The sequence below is a fragment of the Polistes dominula genome, unplaced genomic scaffold, assembly GCF_049000335.1.
Source record: "Polistes dominula isolate Pdom_NZ unplaced genomic scaffold, Pdom_raw_medaka contig_20, whole genome shotgun sequence".
Taxonomy (NCBI): Eukaryota; Metazoa; Arthropoda; class Insecta; order Hymenoptera; family Vespidae; genus Polistes; species Polistes dominula.
Window position 1 is genome coordinate 1581411 of NW_028301147.1, and position 26027 is coordinate 1607437.

The following is a 26027-nucleotide window of genomic DNA, read 5'->3' on the forward strand; positions in this document are numbered from 1 at the left end:
TTTTGAATTAGTGTACCAAATTATGAGATTTTTTAATTAATCATTAAATTTTGGTTTTATTTTTGTATGATTTATTTCAACTTAGGATATAGGATAGTTTTGTATCATGATTATTTGTTATTTTTTATTACTATATAATTTAAAGGATTTATTATTTGGAGGTTATCTTAGTTTCTAGGTTCTGTAAATTTTCGATAGATGGCGTTGTATCACAATTCAATTATTTCAGGTTTTTTTTTCAGATTTTCATATGACATAACTAAATTAATGTTTTATAACAAAGCCACAGTATCAATCATTTAAAAATGTTTCACATAAAGAAATTAATAAAAATAATTATCTAATTTTTAATGAAAATAATTAATAAATATTTTGTTTTATTTTGTTGGGTGTAATTAGGTCAGTACTTTCGGGGAGGCAACTGTCGGTGATTTTAACGACGATACCGAATGCCTCATTCGCATTGATCAAAGTAAACCCTCAAAGTGAGTTAATCTCTCAAATCCATTACCAACACACATACACGTAGTATTATTTATATACTATTCGTGATATTTGATTTACAAGATATTCTTTATATGTGTTATATATATATATTTTTTTTTAGAGTATGGGAACAATTGAAAAGAAGATCGAGTTTTCAAGTATTACCAACGATGGATAATCAAAGAAAAGCAAATGGTGCTACGAGGGAATTAAATCATCCTGCTTTTCAAAATATACGCGTGTCAATGGTAATTAAGTTTTTTTTTTTACGATTATCACTTAAAATTTTAATTATTTATATAATTAATATGTTTCTTGTTTTCTATTTCTATTGTATGAACATATATAATTAACACTTTAATGGTTGCTCACACACAACATGTATGTGTGATAGCTGGAACTATCTTTATTGGTCGCTATTTATTTATAACTTTTGATATATTTAAAATTATAAAAAAAATTAAATTTATTATTGTTGTTGTTTTTTTTTAATGTTAGTTTTTTCGTGAATTTAATAAAAATTTTTGTGTAAATTAATTCTCGACAAATATTACCGGGCCCCTTGCGACGTTTGACTGCGTACACGTGCGGCCATTAAAGTGTTAATACATTTTTGTATTCTATTTTACTGTTGTACGAACATATATAATTAATATATATTTTTTTAAATTATTTATGTTCTATGAAATATTATGAAGAGTGAAAATTCAAATGGTGTACAACAACCAACTACAGTGGTGACACTTTCGAAGTTGATTACGCCGCAAGCTATGCAGCAATGTTTGCAGTTCATCTACACAGGCAGCTTGGATAAACGGTATCACGATCTACAAGTACGTTGGGTCGGTAGAATATTTTATCAGAAAAGGTACATCCCAATGCGAATGGAATCAAAGAAACAAAAATCACTTGAAAAAAGTGAAACAAGGAAACGCGGGGGTGTTTATTTATTATAATCTACTATACATACGAAGGTTGAACTATAAATTTGCGGTATTTACGTATTAACGCAACTGTAGCAAAATTTCGCTTAATGCGCCAATCTACATCTTCAATTGTTGCGACAAATCGTAGAATAAAAAACATTTATTTAAAATCAAAACACTCAAAATTCAAAACATTTTGTTTATGAAAAGTAGTCACAATCGGATTTGGGATGGAAAATGGGCCGATATAGAATTTAACGTAGATTCAAAAAAGGCTGTATTTTATTTCATCTGATACTGTCGCCATTAACCCTGACAAAACCCTGACGCAAACTCTGACGGTTGCTGTGTGCAAACAACAAGGTTGTTGTTGTGTGCGAACAACAAGATTGTTCTTTATTGGCGCATTAGCGAAATTTTTGCTGCGGTGGCGTTAATACTACGTAAGTACCAAATTTTCTATAATTGGGATTTAAACAATTTTGTTTTTTTTTTTTACATATACTATTTGACTAATTAATTAATTATTATTTTTTAAAAAATAATTTTTGAGATTTAGTTTTCCACTTAACTCGCAATAATAATTATTATTATTATTTAGCAATGAGATTACAAAATGAGCCCTCAAATTAAACACGAATATGAAACAATTAATTTTGAATAATAATTTTGAGATTAATTTTTTTGTTTTGTTTTTTTTTTATGAATCTAAAAGATTTTGATTTAGACCTGTAATCAATTTTTATTAAATTAATTTCGATCTAATGATGATATTTAATATACACTAGGGTTACTTTCGCTATACTCTTTAATATACACACATTGAGGTTATGTTTTCAATTAATATTTATTTCAACACGATTTAAACTATAATAATGAACGACAACGTCAGTCAAATGAAGAATTACATCTAAAAAAAAAAAAAAAAAAAATTATAAGTAAAACATACAAATTATTTTATTAGTAAAAAATATTTAAAAACAAAAAAAAGCAAAACACAAAACTAACGCGGCTGTATTCTTTCAGACAGCTCCTATTGGGCTATTACTGGTTAGTACTAAAAAAAAAAAAAAAAAAAATACGTTTGACAAACTCACGTGAACATTTTAAACACACTCATACACATACAAGCATTAGCACGAGAGCACACGCACGCATACATTATAATAGAATCATTTCATCGAGTGAGAATAGTATTTTAATTCGAAACAAAAATTTAATATTATCTAAGGCATGTTTTTTTCTTTTTTTCTTATCCCTCCACCCAACCCTTTTTTTTCTCAAATATCAACAATATTTATTCAAATTGATAGAATAATTAATTTGTTTTTTTTTTTTTTTTTTTTTTTTTTAATGTCAAAATTAATCATAGAAATTAGGTCAAATGTAATTTCTATCGTAGGAAAAACAAAAAATGAATGATTTTCATATCATTGTTAGATCAGCATGAATTAAAAGGGTTAAATTAATAAAAATAATAAATTTGAATCGCATAATTGCATGAACAAATATTATTTATAACAATATTAATTTATCATTAGTCACATTGATTATGTTAATCGTGAATTAAATTTACGAATAAGATTCAACCATCGTATTCTGTTCATACCGATCCATCATAGTTTATTTATCATTACGAAATTGATATTTATAAAAAAAAAAAAAAAAAATAGAGAAAAAAAACAGAGAGAGAGTGAGAGAGAAAGAGAGATAGAAAGAATAAAACATGGTGTTTTGTTTGTTAACTTCAGGAGATCAGACAAGCAGCTGAGTTTCTCGAATTACCCCAATTACTTATGGTACTTGGCACCATACAAACACGTGAACAATTTGCTAACAGTGATCTGAATAATCGATACAAACAAGTGGTTAGACAACGACTCGAAGATATTTGTCTTGAACAAGGTAAACACACATAAACATACAATTTTATGTTATTTAATAATTATATTTAACATTAGATTTACGAATGTTTTGTTTGAAAAACAAATCACTCTTTTTTTTTGTAAAAATATAAACATTGTTTTAATGAAGAAGAAGGGGGTATAGTGGGTAGGAATTAATATTTAATATTAATGTATGGTGATTTTTAGTTATACGTTATATTAAATATTATTATATTTAATATAATATTCATATAATATTATTATAATTAAATATAATAATATTTAATATTACGTATAACTAAAAACCACTATACGTGTTAATTATATATATATATATATATAACTAATATAATTCTAATTATAATAATAATCTAATATTAAATAAAATATATATTAAATATATATATGGTAATCAAATTTTTAATGAGTAAAATTAACTAAATTCGTAATTCTAATGTTTAAGATTAATAATTGCATTATCCAAATATAATGAAATATTATTTAAATTATTTTTTATTTTGTTTATTTAAAATATTATAGGATTATTTGCCGATGTTGTATTTGAATTGGACGATGGTAGTATGCCAGCTCATCGTGCTATACTAACTGCTAGATGTGACGTCATGAAAGCAATGTTTTCCGGTGATTTTCGAGAAAGCAGCGCCAAAATCGTATGTTTTTTTATAACTTTAATGAAATTATAATACAAAAGGGGTAGGGGTAGGGGTAGGGTTAGGGGTGGGGATGGTTGGACTGATTATTAATAATAATTTTAATTATTATTTTACATTGCAGATAGTATTTCCAGGTGTAAGGGAATACACGTTTCATAAATTACTGTGTTATTTGTACACGGACGAAGTACCAGCCATTTCTTCGGCCAGGTGTTTAAACCTTTTGGAATTAGCAAATAGATTGTGTTTACCGAGATTGGTTAATCTCGTTGAAAGCAGAGTCATTGAGGATCTTAAAAGACTTTCTCAGAATGAAGGAAATGAGGCTGTTGAAAATTGTTTGAGACTTTTGGAACCATGCAAGGTCGGTCAAATAAAACAAAGTTAGGTTAAGATTATTATTTTTCTTTTCAATTCTAATAAATGACAATTTTTTTAATTTATATCTTGATTGAAATTTATAGTTACACAACGCGGATCAATTGGCGGATTGGTGTATGAATCATTTGTGCGTTAATTATAATAAACTTTGTAAGATGTCACCTCGTAGCGTTCGTTTACTTCATCCAGAAAATCAGGAATATTTGAACGAACATCGATGGCCCCCAGTTTGGTATGTTATTTTTATTATTTTAATACTATAAAATGAAATTTGTCATGTATATGTACAGGGTGGTATACTAATTAGATGATCGTTGCACTTTACTTATGTTTCCGCCATTTTTTCTATAAGCCATCTGTAGGAAAATAGTGGAAACAAAGTTATACACTTAATATATTGGGATCTTTGGCAGGGGCGTGACGTAGCAATTCGACCTATCTACTCTAATTTTGAATTTAGCCAACAGATAGCGTATTCAAGTTCTTATAGAGATCCCAATATATGATATATTTCATATAAAATATAAAAAAAAGTATAAAATATCATATAAAAATATTAAAAGAAAAAAATAAAATATAATATATAATATAATATAAATATATATATTTAAAATTTCTTATATTTACATGCTATATAATTTTTGTATTATAAATTAATAAACAAACTTCTATATTATAGCAATATATATTTAAAAAATTAATAATATATATATTTTATGTGTTAATAATTGATAAACCACCCTATATATATATTTGACAAATAAGTATACTTATTTAAAAATTAAATATAATAATAATAAGTAGTGATATTACTGTATTGTAAAATACAAAATTGATCATGCACAATTAATAAATTGAATTTAATTGTTTCTTTGATTATGTAACAAAATATTAACCTCCTAATTACATTTATGTTATTTTTTTTTTTAACAGGTATCTGAAGGATTACGATTATTATCAAAAATGTTTGGCAGAACAGATTAGGGAAAATAAACCAACATTGAAAAGAAATCGTAATCAATCGGTTTGTTTGTGTTTCTCCGGCGGCTCAAGTAAAACAAGACGCGAAAGTACGAACAATGGCGCCGTTAATAATGGCGGCGTGGCATCGGCAACGTCCACAGAACAACAAGCAGCTGAACGTCCACTTTTTGATGCATCAACGGAATCAGGTGAACAACAACAGGCTGTATGACAAGAGCCAAGCGGCTTAAGCCGCTCTGTAAGATTCGTTTTGATTCTACCTGTGCTCTTGGTCTTCATTTGCACCATTTTTACCATTTTGATACTCCTACAGATTTATACTTAAGGTACGCAAAAAGTATACAAAAAAAAAAATAAAACTCAATATAATAATAATAATAATACATAATATATTAATAAACAAACAAACAAACAAATAAGCAAAAAAATGTCAAATAAAACGCGTCACGCAAATTAATCTACGCGCGAACAAGAATTTAAACAAAAACAAAAAAAAATTTAATTATTAATGAATAAAAGTGAGTGAGAGAGAAGAGAAAAAAATGGCGAAAAAGAAAATAAAAACAAAAACGCGATGAGTGCGTGCGTGCATTTGGAAATATTCAAGAAGATGAAAAAAAAAAACCAAGAAGATAAAAAATGATTCGTAAATTTTACAGAATTTAATTATCGATGATTTGTTTTCGAAACGACTCTACTTTTTTCTGTCCTAACCTCACTTCTCCACTCCCATAACCGCTGACCCCTTCTTTGTGAGTGACGTTTCGAAGAATTGAAAAAATTGAAGAAAAAAAAAGAAGAACAAAATGGAGAACAGAAGAAGAAAATGTTTATAGTCGACACAGAAAGTAATTAACGTGATTTTTAATAAATGATTATGATGATGATGATGACGATGAAAACTTTGAGAAGTGAAATGAAGTCAACAAATAGCAACAAAAAATTGATTGATAATGTTGATTAATGTTTTTTCAATGAAATGTTAATGAGTATACATGCATACTTGTTAAACAAATAGATATACACAAAGACACACATATACATATGTTTGACTCGCATACACTTGTTCATTTTTTTGAAAAAATTCGCGCCTTGTTTTGTTGATTGCGCGATTCCCACACAAGAAACACACAAACAAACAAACAAACTGGTATAATAAGTTTGAAAAGTTTTGAGTACATCAATTAACAAAACCAAAAAAAAAAAAAACAAACAAAAGATGTGCTAATGAAAAAAAATATGCATAAACAAAAAAAAAGTGAAAAAAAAGTTCCTGTTTGTTAAACACCTCGATGGAAGTTGTAAAATGATTAAAAAAAAAAAAAAAAGTATAGTGAGTTATGTGACTGTAAAAAAAAAAAAGAGATTTCTTCTTTTGCAAAATGATGAAAGATTGACGACTATATATATTTTTTTGCAAAAATAAATAATAATTAAAAAAATAAAATGATATAAGAGAGAAAGAAATATTTAGATAGGAAAAAAAAAAAACAAAAAATAAGAATAAGAAAAAGAAAGAGAAAGATGAAATGAATTAAATGAATGAATGAATGAATGAATAGGGGGAGGAATAAATTCAAATTATAAACAAAATACACATGAATAAATAAACAAACAAATAAACAAAATAAACTGCAAATCCTGCCGTTCGTTTTTTGGAGAAATCGAGACTGGCAACATCGTCCAATGAGGATTTAGACAATTTATTGCGATGGGCTCATTTATTATTATTATTATTATTATTATTATTATTATTATTATTATTAATATTATTATTCATTTTGTTATTTATTGGTTCAATATTTATCGACATATTCTTACTTTGGTTTATTAAATAAATGGTCAGTAATTATAATAAAATATTATTAAACATGTTTTTAATTATTAATAATTAATTCTGACACAACTTTGACGATAACCTGACGCAACCCATTTTTTTTGTTTTCTTTCGTCAGGAGGAACCTGACGCAACCCTGACGCAACCATACTTTGTTATAAACATTGATTAGTAATTAAAATATTGACAACAATTTATTATTTATAATAAATAACATTATTTTGTATACATACTGACCATTAATTTAACAAAATGACTGGTCAAGAATTTTTTTATAATATTGATCAAATAAATATCTGTTTCTTTTTTTTAATATTACTATTATTATTATTATTATTATTATTATTATTATTATTATTAATATTGTTATTATATTTTTTAATTAAGTAATTATGAAACTCCCTAGTTTTATTATCTTTCAAAGAATTGAAATTCTTTCGACAGTATGGACGTTCAATGAAAGAATAAAATAAAATAAAATAAAATAAAATAAAATAAAACAAATGGATGTGCGTAAAGTTAAAATAAATATAAAAATGTAATAAAATAAAAATAGAAAAATAAGATTAAAAAAAAACAAATCATGGCGGTGAGTTCAACAGACGTTTGAAAAAAAAGGTACATATAAATAATACATATATATATATAAACCTTGACTCCGATTATGCGAATAATTCGTATGATTTTCATTAAATATGCGCGTCAGACTGAAGAAAACGAGCAATAGTTATAGATTATAATAATAATAATAATAATAATAATAATAATAATAATAATAATAATAATAATAATAATAAATATATAAATACACATATAAATACGTACGTACACTTAAAAATACTTACACACATTCATACATACATAAAATACATAATAACATGAATTACATAATTACGTACGTACTATAAGGGATGATATACATAAATTAGAAATTTAAGAGACAGAAAGAAGACAAAACAAAATGGAGTGTATTATCGCATAAGTGATTAAGAAAGTCGTTATCACTTATGTTTGTGCGAATTTTTATTCAAATTTTGATGAATCATTGAAATACGTGGATCCCCTACATATTTTATCAACCACCCACACACATTTATCATCCAACATTATAAAATTCTACCATCTTGTTCATATTTTAATAACCTAACCTCTCCCATCCTATTTCCCCCACTTTCCTTGGGCCCAAAATCACACATTCATGTTAAATAATATTATATAAATATATATATATTGAAATAAATAAATAAATAAATAAATAAATAAATAAATAAATAGTGGATAACGTGTGAGCACGGTTCTTTCGAGTGCAAGGGAATCGTCGATTTTATTTTCTAATTTCAAGATGTTATCAATGAAAATATATCCATCCGAATAGATATTTATTAAAATATTATTATAGATAAAGAAAGATAGAAATAAAAAAAAATAAAAATAAATGAACTACACATTTTTAGCACGATTATACTAATATCTCAATTTCTTGCTTAAGAAATATAAGAATAATATTAATAAAAGAAAAATAAAATCATGAAGAAAGTTCCAATGCGATTCTACAGACATCTTGAAATTAGAATTTTGGAAAAAGAATATTTGAAAGATATTGAAAAATCTTTAAATAATAAAAATGATAATTTGAAATAATATTTTTTCGCATAAAAAAGATACGAAACTACGACAAATTTGTAACATATCGATTATGGGTATCGATTAACGATTATCTAACCTCAAAATGATAGTGATAAAAAAAAAAAACAGAAACCAAAATACACAAAAAAAAAAAAAAAGAAAGAGAGTGCATGAATGTACGATAAAAGAAAAAAAATGGGATATGAAGTTTGTAAAAATTTGCACGTAAGATTTATAGAAATGATAAATGGTAGTATTGTAAACTACATTTGAAAATTCGCGCCCTTTTTTAATTATCGTCATTATGAGATCCTTGCACGAGAAAAGAAACGTGTTAAACGTGACGAGGGTTTTTAAACAACAACAAAAAGGCGGCCGTTTATTATAAATAATACGAGTTTAATTTTTTTTCTTTTTTTTTGTTTAATCGTTAATCGATTAATTAATTAATTAATAATAATAATAATAATAGTTCATTTTGGATACTGCATTCATCATGGTTGTAACAACATTAATCAAATCATGATTAAATCATATTCGTATTCATTTAAATTCTAACCAAATTCAAAACGTCGAAATATAATTAATATTAATATTAATAAATACTAATAATAATAATAATAATAATCTTGAATATAATCACGCGAAAAGAGAAAAAAAAATTAATAAAAAGAAAAAAAAATGGGAAACGTTGTAAAAACGTTTTATCGAAAGAAAGCAAAAAAAATAAAAAAGAATAAAAATGCTTCTTACGTTTACATTCTTACGAATAACAAGAAATTATATTCGCGCGCGCAAAATAAAAAATAAAAATAAAATTAAAAAAAAATAAAATAAAAATGGAGGGAAGAGGAAGTGGTAAAAAAAAAAAGAAAAAGAAAGCAAGAAAGAAAGAAAAAAAGGAAAATAAAATTCGTATGTAATCGCTAAACGAATAAATATTAATATAATAATAATAATAATAATAATAATAATAATAATAATAATAATAATAATAAAACAATAAAAAAAATTGTAAAAAAAAAAAAAGAAAATTTGTAGCTCGTAACACACATTAATAATAATTTATTTGTGAAGGACGTATTCGACGTATGTAATATATATATATATATATATGATGAAGTAGGACCGTTAAAAATGGTGTTACAATTCGTGCATTACATTAAAAAAAAAAATAATAATAAAAAATAAACAAGAAAATAGATAAGACGAAAGTATAATAAAATGGAGGAATGAAACAAAACAAAAAGAAAAAAATAGAAAAGAAATTGAAGTGATAAAAAAGAAGAAAAAAAAACACAATAAATTTTGTCTACCGCTAATCGTATTTTTGAACATTATTATTATTATTATTATTATCAACGATATCTTAAAAAAAAAAAAAAAAAAAAAAAAAAAAAATTCATAAAATCGTAATCACGCGGTTTGGATGTTATAAAAAATAAAACCAAAGAAAAAAAAAACGAATTTTTACTATGAAAGTCGCTGTGTGTTTTATTAAAATCGGCTGACGTGACAAAAAAAAAAAATAAAAAAAAAAATCAAGTCGCAATAATAATAAAAAAAAAAAAATTGTATCGCGTAACACGCACACATCAAGTGAGAAAAGAAAAAAAAAACAAACAAACACAGAAATGGGGAATAATAGATAAACTGCCTGAATCGAACAAAAAGATCGAATGTGAATGAAAAATAATGAGAATGATGACGATTGTTATAAAAAAAAAAAAAAGAAGAAGAAGAATTGAATAAATAATTCACGTTAGTTTGTCGGATTAAAAAAAAAAAAAAAGAAAAAAAAAATGAAAAAAAAAAAAAAAAACTAAGGAGAGAATAACGTCCTATATTTGTTGTACGTCACGTCAATTTTGATGTCAATGTCGTCCTTCGTCGCTCATATACATTAAAGTATATAAAAAAAAAAAAATAAAATAAAAAAAATGCGTATAAATATTTTATACTGACAAAATTGGTAATTTAAATAAGATTTTAAAATAATAGTTTATAATTATTATAAAAATACATATATATATATATATACATAACACATACACATACATATATAAATATATATATATATATATGTAATATAAATAAATACATAGCTGCGCGCAAAAAAAAAAAAAAGCGATAATGAAGAGTGCAAGGGGCGACATCTGTTGATTATTTCGCGAATCTTTCGAGGAGCCATATTTGAATTGGAACAAAAAATCTAATTTCAAAAATAATACACTTCGCGTTCATATTGTTTTTTTTTTCTTTTTTTTTTTTTAAATTAATCGATCGTTTGAATATTCGCGAATACATCGCTAAACGATAGTAATGATAAAATAAAACTAATTTGTTCTTTTTTCTTTATCTTAAAAATATAATATCAATGCTAGAAAAAGCTGTTACGATATAACGATGCGAAAAAAAAAAATAAAAAATAATATAAAAGGATAGAAAGACATATCCATTCATTACTTACATTTACAATTAGGTTTGGAATACTTGTTTTCCTTTTCTTTCTTCCTTTTTCCTCTTCCTCGACTGTTAATCCTTGTAAATTGAGAAAGCGCCATTAAATTGTCGCAGAAAGTCTTTTCTACCATTTTCAAAACCACGCGTCATTCACTTTGTCCCATTATTTCGATACACACATTATTAATTAAACACAGATAATATATACATATATATGTACACACGTACACATACATATAAAGCATTTTAACATACAACACAAAATCCTGTGTATATATATATAATATAAATTGTATACACGAGACTACATAAATAATAATAATAATAATAATAATAATAATAATAATAATAATAATAATAATAATAATCTTACGTTTTGTAGTTACGAAACACGAGATAAAATGAAATTATTGTCATTTTTACAATCGATCATTATTATTATAATTAGAAGTATAAAAAGACAAAAAAAAAAAAAAAGAAATATAAAAAAATAAGATAATATAAAAGAATCGTTACAGTCAGAAAGAAGAAACAAAAAAAAAAATAAACATCACTAGCAAAGTATGAAAGATATTACTATACGCAGAATTGAGTAACGTTTTAGATAACCGAATACCGACAATCTGTAATTAAATGTATGTACCTTTTAAGTATCTTTCAAATAATCACGTTTTTATTTAAAAAAAAAAAAAAAAAGAAAAAAGAAAAAAAAGAAAGAATGATAAACCAAAATCGAAAGCTTTCATTCGTGATCTTGATTTACGTGGTAACTAATTTGAAAGCAAAAAAAAAAACAAAAATGAGCGCGAAATTTCAAATTGCTATTCTCAATGATGACGGTACATTCAAAATAAAAGAGAAAAAAAATATTATTAAAAGCGCACGCATGTTATATCAATTCAGCTTCATGTCCTGACCACAAGGATGAAATGAAATCATCGTGTACAAAGATAATTAATCTTTTACTTAGTTAAATGAAAAGAAAAATTACTCGTTAATAAATGCAATTGAAAAATTTGCAGAAGAAAAAAAAGAACAAGTATTGAGAGAAAAAAAATGCAAATATCATTAAAATCCGTTCTAACTTTATCGAGATGCTGGTCGTCTCAATCTCTATGATTCTTTCAAAACAACAGACACACACAACAAGACGCTAAATGAAATAGAGAAGAAAAGAAAATACCAAAAAAAAAAGAAAAAACTTAGTTTCGCAAGAATCTAATCCCTCTTTTTAAAATATGGCACAATAATATTATAATTATATTAAACGTTCTATCATTATTTTTGAATATATTCAAGACTTTTTTTTTCATACTCCACTTTGTGCCTAATTCACTTTATTATACATATATATATGTATATATATATACGCATTATCAAAATGTGTCCTGGCTAATAATAATAATAATAATAATATAACGTTCTATTTACATAAATACATAAATACATAAAAATAATATGTATAAATAATCTACAGGACTGGCCTGTGATATCCTGAAAAATACATTTAAGCGTATCTCAAAGATTCTTCTGGATTATCCTAAATTAATGCGTCATAATAATAATATTAATAATAAAAATAAAACACAAAACAAACAAAAAAAAACAAAAAAAAAAGAAATAAAATGGATAAAATAGTACTTAACAACGATAAATGGAAGCTTATTATTAGGCATATACATATATATATATATATATATATATAAATATATATTTTCATTTCTTGGCAAAGATTTCAACTATTTTCAAATGGACGAAAATGAAATATCCATGAAAAAGAATAAAAATGAATGTCCAATATTTCTTTCAAAAATTATCCGAAAAGCTACAAATATATTATCATTTGCGTTAGATGTAATCTTGTACGATCGTATGTGTATCATATTATAATTGTGAATGCGATTAAGAAAAGTTATGGTCGAAAGTTGAGAAAAATTTGTCATTTATGTCAGATAAGAATTTCGTAATAAATCCATATATGTTCACTATATATATATATACCTTTTTCTATTTATCATTTTTTTTTTATATCAATACGAATCGTATATTTCTACTATTCATGTCGATTACAATAAAACACGTCATTGTTTTTGTCATATTAAAAATATTCTTTTTTAAAAACTTGGAATTATTTATAATGTACGAAAAAATAATCTATGTGTCATATTTACATTGATAGTTTAAACACAACTTATGTATTGTATCAAATTTAATACTTATAAAGGTGATGCTAATGTTTTCATAGTAGATACTAACTCGTCGAATAGTTCTTTATATTCTGGGTGTTCTTTAATAAGTACCATGAGACTTCCACGCTTTACACCCATAGCAGTACCAATATCCTGTCTCGAAGGTGTATAACAGTAAGGAATATCTTTATCTTCGCACACAATTGGTAAATGACACATTATTTCTATCGGAAACACATCTCCAGCAAAAATAACTATTCTATAAAATTGAAATATATTATGCAATTATAATAACTGAATTTGTTACTTTAATAATATAATGTTTATTAATATTATTTTGCTTACCCTTTTTCTCCTTTACGTATGTGTTTCTGTACATCTTTTAATCCATTACGCAGATATGTTTTATGTTTCGATGCTATAATAAAATATGGTCACAAATAAGAATTTTATTATTGAAATTAATATATAGAAAGAAACATTGAAATTACCTTTTTTTATACACTTGTAAATTTTTTTGGTTAATTTTTTGGATGCCATTGGTTTAGCAATATTATTAATGTATTTCAACTTATCTTCGTAGCTTAATTCTGTTCCTTCTTGTAGACTTTCGTCTACTTCCATTTTAACAACTGTTTCATTCATATTTTTCACTAATATTAGTTATATTTTCACAATAATATTTTATTTGTTTCTTATAAACACGTGTTTATACTACCATGTGCCATTATACTAGTGTAGAAAATGAGAACTAATTTGTAAATTGACCGAAGAGACATCTATGATCAAACGCCCTCTATAGCGGGAAATTTGAAAATATTTATTTCAAAATTAAATGTAAAATCTTGTCTCGTAAGAAATTTAAACATATTCAATAATATAAGAGTAAAGATTATAAACAATTTAATAATTTCTTATTAATTTTGCAAAATTTAAGATAAATTTAAGATTTTTGTTATAATAAAATATAAATAATATATATATATATATATTAATTATAATTTTTGATAATACTTAAGAATAAAATTATAAGATATATAAAACCATATAATGGTATTATTATATCAAAAATACAAACAGCAATGGAAAAGAAAAGAATAAAAATATTCTAAAAATAAACAATTAAACGTATTTCTGTTTCTTAATACTTACAGATAAAAACTGACATCTAATATTTATGGATGTATGAATTGTAAGAGTTATATAAATATCTTGCCAAAGTTTCCTTGTCAAGTCACGCGTGAGATGACTAACTGCTAATAAGGATTAATTAATATTGTGTTATTCATAGATTACATAAAAAAACAAATACATTAGTAAAGATAACAGAAATTGACGACTATATATTGTAATGCACGAACAGTATACCGATCAGTTTCAATTTAGAATTTAATAGTAATTCTATATTATCATGTCTCGTCTCACGATCATATTTTTTATCCTCGCAATTTGCGTAGCGAGTAAGTTTTAAAATAAATGAATGATATTGACATTAATTATTAAACTAATTTTTATAATAATACAGTTGTCATCTGTTCACCCGTTTGCGGACCAAATCAGATTAGTGTCAATTGTAAGAACACCTGTCCAGTAACTTGCTACACTTACCCTAATCGTACATTTATCTGTCCTCATGTAAGTAAACTTTTGTCTTAATTCAATTGCAAATGTTTTTCATGTGAATTTAATTATTTTCAATTGATTATTTTTAATTGTAGATTTGTGTGAAAGGATGTGATTGCGTACCAGGATATATATTAGACACTGATAATAATAAATGCGTTTTACCCAATGATTGTTAATTTTTGAGGACAATAATAAACATAAATGTTTAATTATGCTGATATAATTAGCTTAAACTAATATTAGATTTACTTTATTATAAAAAAAAAAAGTTAATATTTTGATTCTAACATGGACTGTTCTTGTAACATTTTGGGTTTGTTCAAATTTCATATTTAAAATAAATAATTCACATAATTAATAATAAATTCATATTGAATTATATTATCTACTATAATATCCTTTATTAATTAGACGTTGATCACAACGTTGATATATATATGTATATCTAATATCTGCTTCTTTCTCGAAATACAAAAAATAAATATAATACGTTTAAGAATTTAACTTGTACCATCGGAGTTCAAATTAATTGGATTCCTTTATGAGAATCGAGTTAATTCAACTCAATTATTCTGTTCGATTTATATATTTTTTTTCTTTTTTACTTTTTTCCTTCATCTTCTAATTTCTTAAGCGTGAGATCTTTTATTATTATTTTTTAAAATCTATATTATAAATATAGAATATAAGAATTATTCATCCAATTATTGACATGTTTTTCACAAGTATCCTTTACAATGCTCTGTTCTCTTTATCCTATATATTTTCTGTATTTATTTATTTATTTATTTATTTTTACTTCTTTTTCATCGAATTACAAAAAAGTATATTTACATCCTTTTTATAATTTTACTTTGAAATAGAAACGTAAATTATTTATTCTAGATTTGTAGACAATTTGAAAAACTTTCTATCGAATTATATTCTTTTTATTTTTTATTGAGCAATGCAAAGGCGATTTTTTTTTTTTTTTTTTTTTAAATACTGATTAATCTTTTATGTAAATATATATATATATACCAGTATAACATCAAGTCTTATCATTTGTAAATGTATATTCTTTTTTTCTTCTTACTTTATTAAATTTTGGAAGTAACGAGTAGGTCGTTTAATTCTACGATCAAGCTTAGAAAATGACTATTAATAATTTTCAACATCTGAAAATATTCATATCAATTGTTATTAAATTCTAATCGATAAATTCTAATCCACAGTAAATTATCGTCTATACAACGAACGGAGAACATCTTCAATTACTATCAATATTATTATCATTACCGTTAACATTATAACTATCATTATCGTTATCGTTATCACTAATATCATTATTATTACTATTATTATATTAATATAGAACACACAGTGCCACTGTTTTATATAACACAAATTGTTACTATGAAGCTACAGTATTTTAAAAAATATTTGTATATAAAAAAGAAAATGTATATATATATATAATAAACTAGAGTTCTACAATCGAACAACCTCTCTACTGACATTCTAGAAAAAGATTTGTTTACACATTACCTCCTAGTAAATATCACAACCTGAAACTACAACTATTGTCATTATGCACAATGAAAAATGATAGATATATTACTATTATTATTAGTAAATGAAAATAGAAAAAGAGATTCAAGTCAATGTATTGTAAAAAGAAAATATAAAAATAATACAAAAATAAATGAGACATAGATAAAAAAGAAAAATATTTAAGAATCATCGCTATCACTTTCTGGACGTTCACGTGGTTCTTCTTCTACAGGAGGATTGTCAACGTTTCTTTCAGGATTGAACCATCTGTTAACGAACCACCAATGAACCGACAATCTACTGTGATTGCATTCGGCTCTTTCACATCTTCCAAGAAATTGACAAATCCTAGCTAGATTTTGATTTCTTATGCAAGAATCATCACACGTGTGTTGACGTTCAGTTGAACGATTAACTTGACAAACGGAAGCTGATGAAGTAGAAGGATTGTAAGAGGTAGAGGCAAAGATCGATCTGATATTTGCTGAAGTTCCAGGTTCTGTAGATGATCCTCCCGATGATGTTGAAGCAGCAGTACCATCAACAGAATTACCATTGGTTGCTGATCCAGAACACGATCGATCAATTCTACCAATGTGAATTGTCGCATAAAGTGGATTATTTACGGACGAACCAATTCTATTGATCCAATCGACGTATCTTCCAACTTGCATCGATGAACTCGAGCTAGGCATTGTCTTGTTTCGACAAAGACAATTGGCAGGATTTCTGTGATGATCCTTACATCTGGAAGATGATTCGGTAGAACGGTTGCTACCACTAGTAGCAGATAGTTTCGCGTAATCGCCACGACAAAAGGGACATCTGCAGTTTCGAGATAACTGATACATGTACTGTCTCGCAGAATTGGCAGGATCTTGATAACGAAGTTTATTATATAAACTCTGACAGTGATGACAAACATATCTCGAATCTATGTGTCTACAGTAAGGACAAGTACAATGATAACCCAATGGATAAGCTGATCTTCTGCTAGATGCATATGCGAGATTTTCACTAGAAAAACAATTTCTACCGAGTCTTCCTAATCGACTTTGACAAAATTGATTACCTATTCTAGATGAATCTAAATAAACGTGTCTAGGTTGATCGTATTGATTGAAATTTCTCGAATCGATCTCGTTTAAGAAATTACCACCAGAGATCAAATTTAACATTTGATATTTAAAACGAGAATAAGCTCGATTACGGCAGGATGATCGATCGTCGATTCTCTCGTAGATATGATCATCCGTAGGATTCTGATTATTTGGATTATTGACAAGATCGTTGTTACGACCAACTTCAACGTTATTTTCACCTTCATTTTCTTCCTCGTCGTCGTCGTTGTCCAATCTTTCGTAAATATTCTCTTCTGGTTCTTGATGTTGTCGTACTCTGTTATAATTTCTAACAAGATCAACAGGATTTTGATAATTGGGATTTAGATTAGGATGTATTTGAGCCACACCAGCAACAGCAGCTGGTCGATTTTGAAAATTACGACCAACACGAGCAGCATTCTGATAAGCCTCATCTCTTTCTTGATTTCTATTCAAGTTCATAACTACTACAGCCAATTCACCGTTTTCGTATCTTTGACAAACGCAACGAGCTCCTTGACAAGCGTGACTACCAGCACGATATTGCTGAGGAAGATTCTGATCTGCATTTTGCACACCGCTGGGCTCGGCTTCTCGTGATGGTTCAGACACATCGGCAATCGAGTCTGCATTTTGTTCTGTCACGTGCCCAGCGGATTGCAGACCTCACATTGTCGTAGCGGGTGCCATTGGTTTATCAATTATTGCAACACCGGCGTAACTACGACCAATTCCCATACACGTTGGTAAAGTTGTCCAACTATCGGTTCTTGGTGAATAAACTTCAACTGATGCTAAACTGGATAAACCATCGTCACCACCAACTACGTATAATAGGCCATTCAAAGCTACCACACCTTGAATATAAATTATCCAAGTTAATATTTATTCTATTACTTCGATAGAATTTATTCATGATATTTATTACTCACCAGCGTTTCGTCTACAATGAGCCATGTCGCTTATCGGAGACCATTGATTAGTTTCTGGATTAAATGCTTCTACGCTTTTTCTTATTAGTGGACCATCGTGTCCACCAACTGCATATAAAATTCCTTCCAACACACCTACACCGGCTCCACTACGACGAGCAGACATTTCAGGTACTGGTTTCCATTGATCTTTATCAGGATTATAACACTCTACGCTGGATAAACATTGCCGTGATGCTCCATCGTATCCACCAACCTGGAACCATTTATATACATTATGTAATCTTTTTCTATTTCATAAATTTCTATATATGAATAAAAACTCACAGCATAAAGAAGACCTTTTACAACACCAACACCGACACTACTTCTACGTGTTGACATTGGTGCTATCATTCTCCATTCGTGACTATTTGGATCGTATACTTCGGCAGAGTTTAATCCAGTAGACCCATCAAAACCACCAACCTATGAAATATTACAAAATTCTCTTTTACATTTGTATTTGTAAATGTTTATTTAAAAAAAAAAAATTACTTACAGCATAAATGCAATTGCCAAGTACTGCAACACCAAGAGTTGATCTTCTCGCAGACATTTCTGGACAAGGTGACCACTGATCAGTAGTTGCATCATAAATATCTACAGTACGTACTCTTAAAGAACCATTAAAACCTCCTACAGCATAAACCCGATCACCAAGCACAGATAATCCTATAATAAATAAAATATGTTTTGAATCAAATCAAATACACAATTGATTTTTTATATTTATGATAATTACCAGCTCTACAACGTCTTGTTGGTAATTCAGACACCTGGTACCATCTTTCTTCTTTAAAATCATAACATTCGACACTTCTAATTGCTTTTGGAGCTTGACCACCAACTACCAGTAATACTTTTGGTAAGCCACGTGGTTGTCTTGGTTTTGTACGTGGTGTTTTAAATAATGATTTTTGTTCACCCTTCAATAAATGATATTTCAATGCTTCTATTAAAAAATCTTTACCTGAAAATGTATATTATTTAATAAAATGTTTTAGTACATAATATAAAGTATAATCTTATATAATTGACTTACATTGTAAATTAGCTTTAAGGAGGGGTTCTTCTTCAACACGTTGTACAAGATACTCTTGAGAAAGTAATGGTAAACGAACATGTTCCATTAGTTGAGCTAAATGTGCTTGTCGTGTATCCAAGTCATTATGAACCCATGAAATTACACATTCAAAGACCTTCTCTTCAGATGGAACCATTAAACGATCACTACAAATTAATTTAGCAACTTGTTGTGGAGACAAAGTTAAAAATTCATCTCCATCGACGACTTCTCTGTTAAAAATATTTCAAGTATTGAAAAACACATCAAGAAAATATTATTAATTATTTAAATATATATATATATAAATTTAAGATATTTATTCTTACGAGAAATGTTGTTCTATGTAACTATCAGCGTGTGCCAATAATTCTAGACATCCATGAAGATCTGCGAATGCACGAATTCCAAGACAATTGGATGGATGTAATTGTGCTTGTAAAAAGTCACAACAAGCATCCCTTACATCAGTTAATTGTAAAAGATTAGCTGCTGGAAGTAATACTTGTACAATATCCTCAGTAACATGAACTTCTGCAGAATATACATAGTCGACTAATAATTCTAAAGCAGAGTAATCTACTCCTTGTAATGTAATTCTTTCTTGATCACGTTCTTCAAAACTTGTAAACATTGCATAAAAGTAAGGACTACAAGCAGCAAGAACCATTTTGTGAGCTGGAACTTCCATTCCTCCATCAGCTACCAAGATTACATCGCATAATAGATTTTTCCTACAAATAATATTGTATTTAACATTTCAAATAATATATTAAATTATATTATTAGTAGATAATTAAATGATAATATTTACTTGCGCATTTCATTGATTACTTCAAATGCACGATTGGTATGGTGATGATTTCTGTATGGTGGTTTATCTCTACAACCTTCTCGTGGAACATGTTTTTGAGAACTTTCATCCAAAGAATTTTGACTAGCATATCGAAATAACAGACAGCTGAAAAAGATCAATTAATAAGTATGTTTATCTAAAATAAAAGAAACTATTAATTATTACCTGCCCCTGTTTTCAAAGCCATCATTAGAACTATTGCCAGCATTTTGTGGTTGATTTTGGCCTGCAGATTCCATATCCAAAGAGAATTTCAAATAAATCTAATTACACTTAACTAAATATTAATTTAAAATCAATGAGATAACCATCGAGATGATATGATCGTCTTTCTAATACGAATTATCATTTAATTTGTCAATCGTTAATACATTTTATTGCCCTTTGAACAGTATAGACAAAAAAAAGAAACCTCAATGATATCACTTAATAGTTCATAATAAAAATTCGTTTTGATTATTGTAGTATAAAGAACACAACGTGAAACAATATTAATTTTCACACGTATTAATTATCGAATAAATAATATTTAGCATTATTTAAATAATTATAATATCGATTAAATAACTTATTGCTTTAATTATACTTTATTCCAATTCATCGTTGTTATTATCAAAACATTGTAGATGCACTATACAACAATGTACTCCATTTTGTGTGTTGCTATGTGTATACCGAACACTGCATATCTGAAGTGTGTGAAAAAAACAAAACTAGACATTGGTTTGGTGTTAACTATTTTCTAGAAGATATCTTTCTTATTCATGTACGATAATACAATCGATATATGCAAGTTGATAGTCGATAAGGTAAATAATTTTAATTCTTCTAAAAGAAACTCACATGATAATTATATAAATGTGACATCTCGAAATGGTATAATTTATCGATAATGTTATATCGAAATCGTTGAATCGATTAAAGAATATATGCACATTTCGTGTAAGACATTCATCTTAGCATCGAGACCACCAGGGGGCAGTAGTAGGTACTTTCCGAGATAACAGTACAACAAACTATCAATGAACGGTACTATTAAAAAACAATATAATATTATCAAAGAATGCAGTATTCTATTTACTATTGCCCATTGATGGTCCTGATGCTAAATAAGATGAATTTTTTTACAAGAGAAGTACACTTTTCTAATGTTCTATGTTATTATATTCTTTGTCGATACGATCAAATATATATTACAGATTCCTAACCTAAATATGCAAAATAATGAATATCATAAATATAAAAAATAAGATTAATATTGTTTTTAATAAAATAAAAAAAAAAAAGGATATTATTAACATAATAGAAAATAATATATTGTTGTAATAGATAATTATATTGTTAAATTTATGAAAAGTATCATTTACATGTAGTGTACATATGAAGAAAATATGTCAAACTAAATGAAAGAAAATAATAACCAAAATAATAATAATGTATGTCAGAGTAGATTTAACGTGAAGATATTGCGCAGGATGGAATAGAAAATGGTAGGAGAAGGGAATTTGGTTTTTAATCCATAGGTGTGGATAGATGTAGTGGTAGTGGTTATGACAGAATAGTAGTAGTAGTAGTAGTAGTAGGAGTAGTAGTAATAGTAATAGTACTAGTATAAGTATGACGAGTTCTGCGCGTTAAAGCATCTAGGGTGCGGCGCTCTCGTCGATGGTTCCTCCCACATCATCGTCGTGGTTGTTGCCATCGTCGTCGTCGTCGTCGTCGTCGTCGTCGTCGTTGAACATTCATCCCTTCCTCAAAGTGAGATGCCCCTTCCTGTCGACGCGTCGAGTTGCGTCGGTGTATGCGGGGTGGCGGCAGCCAGGCGCACGAGGAGTAGGCGGCTCGAAACTGTTCGTTTCCTCTAGTGGCTCTCGTGTGCTCGCGTGACACGTGCGTGAAGGAAAAGACACAACCCCGGTTGATTTTTTTTTTCTTTAGTGTTTAGTGGTGAAAATATTCGACGACGAACTCTCGTTAAAACGCAATCCCGTAGTCGCCGCTGCCGCCCCCCTCTCACCACCCCCTTTCAACTCACCACACACTATCGTGTATTACGTTTTTTTTTTTTTCTTTTCTTTTTTCTTTTTTGTTGACCCCTTGTCAACGAACGTGCGTGTTAATAAAGCCCTTTTATAATTTTTTCTTTTTTTTTTCTATTATTGTTATTATTATTATTATTATTATTATTCGTGACGAGAGGAAAGATCAAAAACAAAACAGATAGACATACGCACACGTAGATAATAATAAATAAAAACAAAAAAATAATAATAATAATAATATTGAAGAAAAATGAAAGGACAACGTTGATCGGATCGATCCTCTGCCTTCTTCTTCTTCTTCTTCTTCTACCAAAGAGAATCGTCTTATTACGTGTGGGAGACACCATTATATACATATATATATATAGATATATATATGTATGGATATATCTATATATATGTATATATGTATGTCTATAAAATACACTCGGTGTGTTTGGTCTCTTTTATTTCGAAACGTTCAACTTTTATCTTTTGATCATCCAATCGATTTCTTAAAACGAGAAGAGAGTGAGATAGATAGATACATAGATAGATAGAAAGAGAGAGAGAGAGAGAGAGAGAGAGAGAGAGAGAGAGAGAGAGAGAAAGTTCTCTTTTTTTCCTCTCCATTTCTTCTTTTATTCCCTTTTCTCATGAATCCTTGAATCTTTTACAATTGCTTTTGTATCTTTGAGAATCCTTTTCTAAGTTTCCTATCAAGAATTAATTTCAAATTTAACATAATACACGTATCCGAGAGTATATTCTTCATTTCTGTTTGTTCATTTGAAAATTGTTGAATCCTTGAGTGGATTGAAAAAGAGAAATAAAAAAAAAAAAAAAAAGCAGAAAATCAGATTGATATTCAACGTTCTCTAACGGATGGATAGATAGACGAATTAGTCTAATCACTTTTCATAGTTTCCAATGGCTCCGATCCAAAGTTTCGTTGCAATCTTCCTATATTGCAGATCTATCGGTTGAGTTCTTTTTTTTTTTTTTCATTTCTAGGATGAAATTTCTCTCGGGGAATTTGGATTCTTCTTTTTTTTTTATTCCATTCCATACCATCGTAAATTATCTAGCGACGCATTGACGCATCATTCGCGTTACGTTACTGGACAGGAAAATTTTTGTCAATGGTTTTTAGGTATAATCGAATTGTTTGAAAATGTTCTTCTACTATGATTGATAGGAAATGTCCGTTTTCTGATGTACACATTGTGTTCATTGATTTATTTTTTATTTTTATACATATTTCAAACATCAAATATATCTCATCTCATCTCATCTCATCTCATCTCGTTCAAAGTGTAATTGAAAACAAATGTATGAGATAATAACGTGAATTATTTTGTAAAAGAATGTTTTTTTTGTTTTCAAAGTAAAAAAAAAAAGGAGAAGATTATGCAAATAAAATGGACGGAGTTAATTTAAACGTACGATCGAATAATAAATTTTCATTGAAAGTAAAAAAAAAAAAAACCAAAACAAAACAAAACAAAACAAGAAAAATACTTTCGAATTGATTTATCAAACTAAATTGGCAATTGAATTAAATCGAGATAATCAAAGGATCGTTTCAAGTAACCATGCAATAATCCATCGTCGAGCCCTTTCGAAGGAATTCGATTTATTTTCCAAAAGACTTTAATATATATATCGTTTGATCAAGGAAAGAAAAATTTATGGACGATATATCTGTCAGTCGAACTTGGAACACATTATTTTCTAAAAGAAAGAAAATACTTTCTTTCTTTCTTTTGTAAAACACACATTTATCGTATTCATTCTTTACTATATCGATATATACTTTAAATCGCGTGTCACATAATTGAGATAACATACGTTTGCACTTTCTTAAATTCGATTTTACACGAGTTTTAATCAAGTTTGAAATCATTTGTTACATTTAATAGAAATAGATTATTGATTTGTTTGAGATTTGATAGATTTCTATTTACGATTGATATTATTTTTATAATGAACAATAGTTGATTGTATTATTTTTTTTTTTTTTATTCTTGTTTAGATTATGTTTAATTTATATTAATTACTAGACAAAAAATAGAAAAGATAGAAATTTTTCAATTTATACATTAAAGATTAGAAAAAGAAAATAAACGTGATAATTATTTTACATGAAAATGATGCAAAAAGATACAACAAAAATATATATATATATATATATATATTTTTAATATATATATTTTATTTTATTTTATATATATAAAATAAGTAATTGGATTGAAATAAAAAAAAAAAAAAACGTAGAAAAATCTAGAAACTAGGAAACACGTTGAAAAAAAAAAAAATTGTGTAATAGGAAAGAAAAAAAAATCTGTATATAGAAAGGTACATCAGAAATGGTATATCAAATCATGGTATAGGTGTCTGCATCAAACTCAGGGGAATACCTATGTATAAAGGTAATGTAGGAAAAGTGAACAAGAGATGAGATAAAGTAAGAAAGAAAGAGAAAGGATAGAGATAGAGATAGAGAGATAGAATAGTAAATATATAAAGGAACCACAGTAAATTCGCATGAAAGGTAGACGTGTTTGTAAAAAAGTAACACGTTCGTTTCATGAAATGTCTGTAGTTTATGACAATATTTAATCCATTTAGAGAGTAAAAAAAAAAAAAAAAAAGAGAACAAAATCAAGTAGAATAAGAAGAAGAAGAAGAAGAAGAAGAAGAAGAATAAAAAAAGAATAAAGAAAAAAAATCTAAGGGGATGAAAAAGAAAGAAAGAAAGAAAGAAAAAAGAATAGAAAAGAGAAATATGGAACGAACATAACACCTCGGAGCTGTTCGGTGTGTTTCGTTGTTCTCGTTTAGAAGTCGATGATGCGTTTCTACGATGCCCTGTGTCTTCGTTCGTTTCTACTGGTGGTAATCCAGTTATGCTCGAGCTACCACAGTTTGCTAGCTAGCTAGTTCTATCTAGCTAGTTGTATAGTTAGTTTAGGTTACCTATGTTTTAGTCCGATAATCGTTTCGACCGACTTCTTCCGGATAGTACAATTATTCCATTATTTATTTTGTTGTTTTGTTTGTTTTTCTTTTAGTTTTATTTCATTTCTTTGTCTATCTTGTTTTTATAGTAGTTTTTGATACTTTTCATAATTAAAATCAGAATACGTGATTATTGTAATTTTAATGATAATATTAATAATTTGGTGTTAACATTTATTTGAACATTATTTTGAAATATTTTATAATAATTTAAATTAATATTATATATATAAATGCAATATTAAACATTATAATAATTAAAATTAATATTAAATACAATATTAAATATTATAATAATTAAAATTATTATTAAATACAATATTAAACAATATAATAATTTAAATTAATAATAAATACAATATTAAATATTACAATAAT

At 27.0% G+C, this 26027-nt stretch overlaps 6 protein-coding genes across 10 annotated transcripts in view; 3 read left to right on the forward strand and 3 right to left on the reverse strand.

Annotated features, from left to right (window-relative positions):
- Positions 1-13253, forward strand: part of RhoBTB (Rho-related BTB domain containing) — a 30864-nt gene extending 17611 nt beyond the window's left edge. For 4 of the 5 annotated variants that reach the window (XM_089177419.1, XM_089177420.1, XM_089177421.1 and 1 more), the window contains exons 8-16: positions 400-485; positions 608-734; positions 1185-1319; positions 2439-2462; positions 3164-3317; positions 3839-3969; positions 4094-4336; positions 4437-4585; positions 5287-13253. In XM_089177419.1, the coding sequence (XP_089033545.1) occupies positions 400-485; positions 608-734; positions 1185-1319; positions 2439-2462; positions 3164-3317; positions 3839-3969; positions 4094-4336; positions 4437-4585; positions 5287-5548 (1311 nt within the window). In that variant the 3' untranslated portion in view covers positions 5549-13253. The remainder of the gene's footprint in view (positions 1-399; positions 486-607; positions 735-1184; positions 1320-2438; positions 2463-3163; positions 3318-3838; positions 3970-4093; positions 4337-4436; positions 4586-5286) is intronic. The other variant, XM_015320383.2, reaches the window with a different exon arrangement.
- NHP2 (NHP2 ribonucleoprotein) lies at positions 11948-14497 on the reverse strand. The gene is made up of 3 exons (XM_015320466.2): positions 13944-14497; positions 13798-13870; positions 11948-13711 (listed from the first exon to the last, which is right to left on the reverse strand). Exons 1-3 carry the CDS (start codon positions 14095-14097, stop codon positions 13480-13482), a joined length of 459 nt encoding a protein of 152 aa, XP_015175952.1. The 5' UTR covers positions 14098-14497; the 3' UTR covers positions 11948-13479.
- Positions 14498-14649: 152 nt separating this feature from the next.
- LOC107066075 (chymotrypsin inhibitor) lies at positions 14650-15443 on the forward strand. Its single transcript, XM_015320333.2, has 3 exons — positions 14650-14912; positions 14978-15087; positions 15171-15443. The coding sequence occupies exons 1-3, from the start codon at positions 14864-14866 to the stop codon at positions 15252-15254; spliced, it is 243 nt and encodes an 80-aa protein (XP_015175819.1). The 5' UTR covers positions 14650-14863; the 3' UTR covers positions 15255-15443.
- LOC149030889 (uncharacterized) lies at positions 15433-18178 on the reverse strand. The gene has a single exon (XM_089177423.1). The coding sequence runs from the start codon at positions 18174-18176 to the stop codon at positions 16791-16793; it is 1386 nt and encodes a 461-aa protein (XP_089033549.1). The 5' UTR covers positions 18177-18178; the 3' UTR covers positions 15433-16790.
- Positions 18179-18380: 202 nt separating this feature from the next.
- Positions 18381-21434, reverse strand: kel (kelch protein). Its single transcript, XM_089177422.1, has 9 exons — positions 20773-21434; positions 20566-20712; positions 20081-20485; positions 19731-19984; positions 19431-19658; positions 19188-19360; positions 18974-19114; positions 18647-18902; positions 18381-18571 (listed from the first exon to the last, which is right to left on the reverse strand). The coding sequence occupies exons 1-9, from the start codon at positions 20844-20846 to the stop codon at positions 18381-18383; spliced, it is 1869 nt and encodes a 622-aa protein (XP_089033548.1). The 5' UTR covers positions 20847-21434.
- A 964-nt stretch (positions 21435-22398) lies between these two features.
- LOC107066079 (uncharacterized) overlaps positions 22399-26027 on the forward strand; it is a 114627-nt gene continuing 110998 nt past the window's right edge. The window contains 2 exon segments of the mRNA XM_089177301.1: positions 22399-22655; positions 22896-22980. The gene's annotated coding sequence lies outside the window, so the exon portion shown is untranslated.

Bases quoted from the DNA above. Each gene is read 5' to 3' on its own strand.
- LOC107066075 (XM_015320333.2), top strand. From the start codon at position 14,864: ATGTCTCGTCTCACGATCATATTTTTTATCCTCGCAATTTGCGTAGCG. The intron at 14,913-14,977 runs GTAAGTTTTAAA...ATAATAATACAG, and splicing joins CCTCGCAATTTGCGTAGCGA to TTGTCATCTGTTCACCCGTT. The intron at 15,088-15,170 runs GTAAGTAAACTT...TTTTAATTGTAG, and splicing joins GTACATTTATCTGTCCTCAT to ATTTGTGTGAAAGGATGTGA.
- kel (XM_089177422.1), bottom strand. From the start codon at position 20,846: ATGGAATCTGCAGGCCAAAATCAACCACAAAATGCTGGCAATAGTTCT. The intron at 19,361-19,430 runs GTAATTATCATA...TATTTATTATAG, and splicing joins AACAAGACGTTGTAGAGCTG to GATTATCTGTGCTTGGTGAT. The intron at 19,115-19,187 runs GTAAGTAATTTT...AATATTTCATAG, and splicing joins TTGGCAATTGCATTTATGCT to GTTGGTGGTTTTGATGGGTC.
- LOC149030889 (XM_089177423.1), bottom strand. From the start codon at position 18,176: ATGAACTTGAATAGAAATCAAGAAAGAGATGAGGCTTATCAGAATGCT.
- NHP2 (XM_015320466.2), bottom strand. From the start codon at position 14,097: ATGAATGAAACAGTTGTTAAAATGGAAGTAGACGAAAGTCTACAAGAA. The intron at 13,871-13,943 runs GTAATTTCAATG...ATTTTATTATAG, and splicing joins TTACAAGTGTATAAAAAAAG to CATCGAAACATAAAACATAT. The intron at 13,712-13,797 runs GTAAGCAAAATA...TCAATTTTATAG, and splicing joins ATACGTAAAGGAGAAAAAGG to AATAGTTATTTTTGCTGGAG.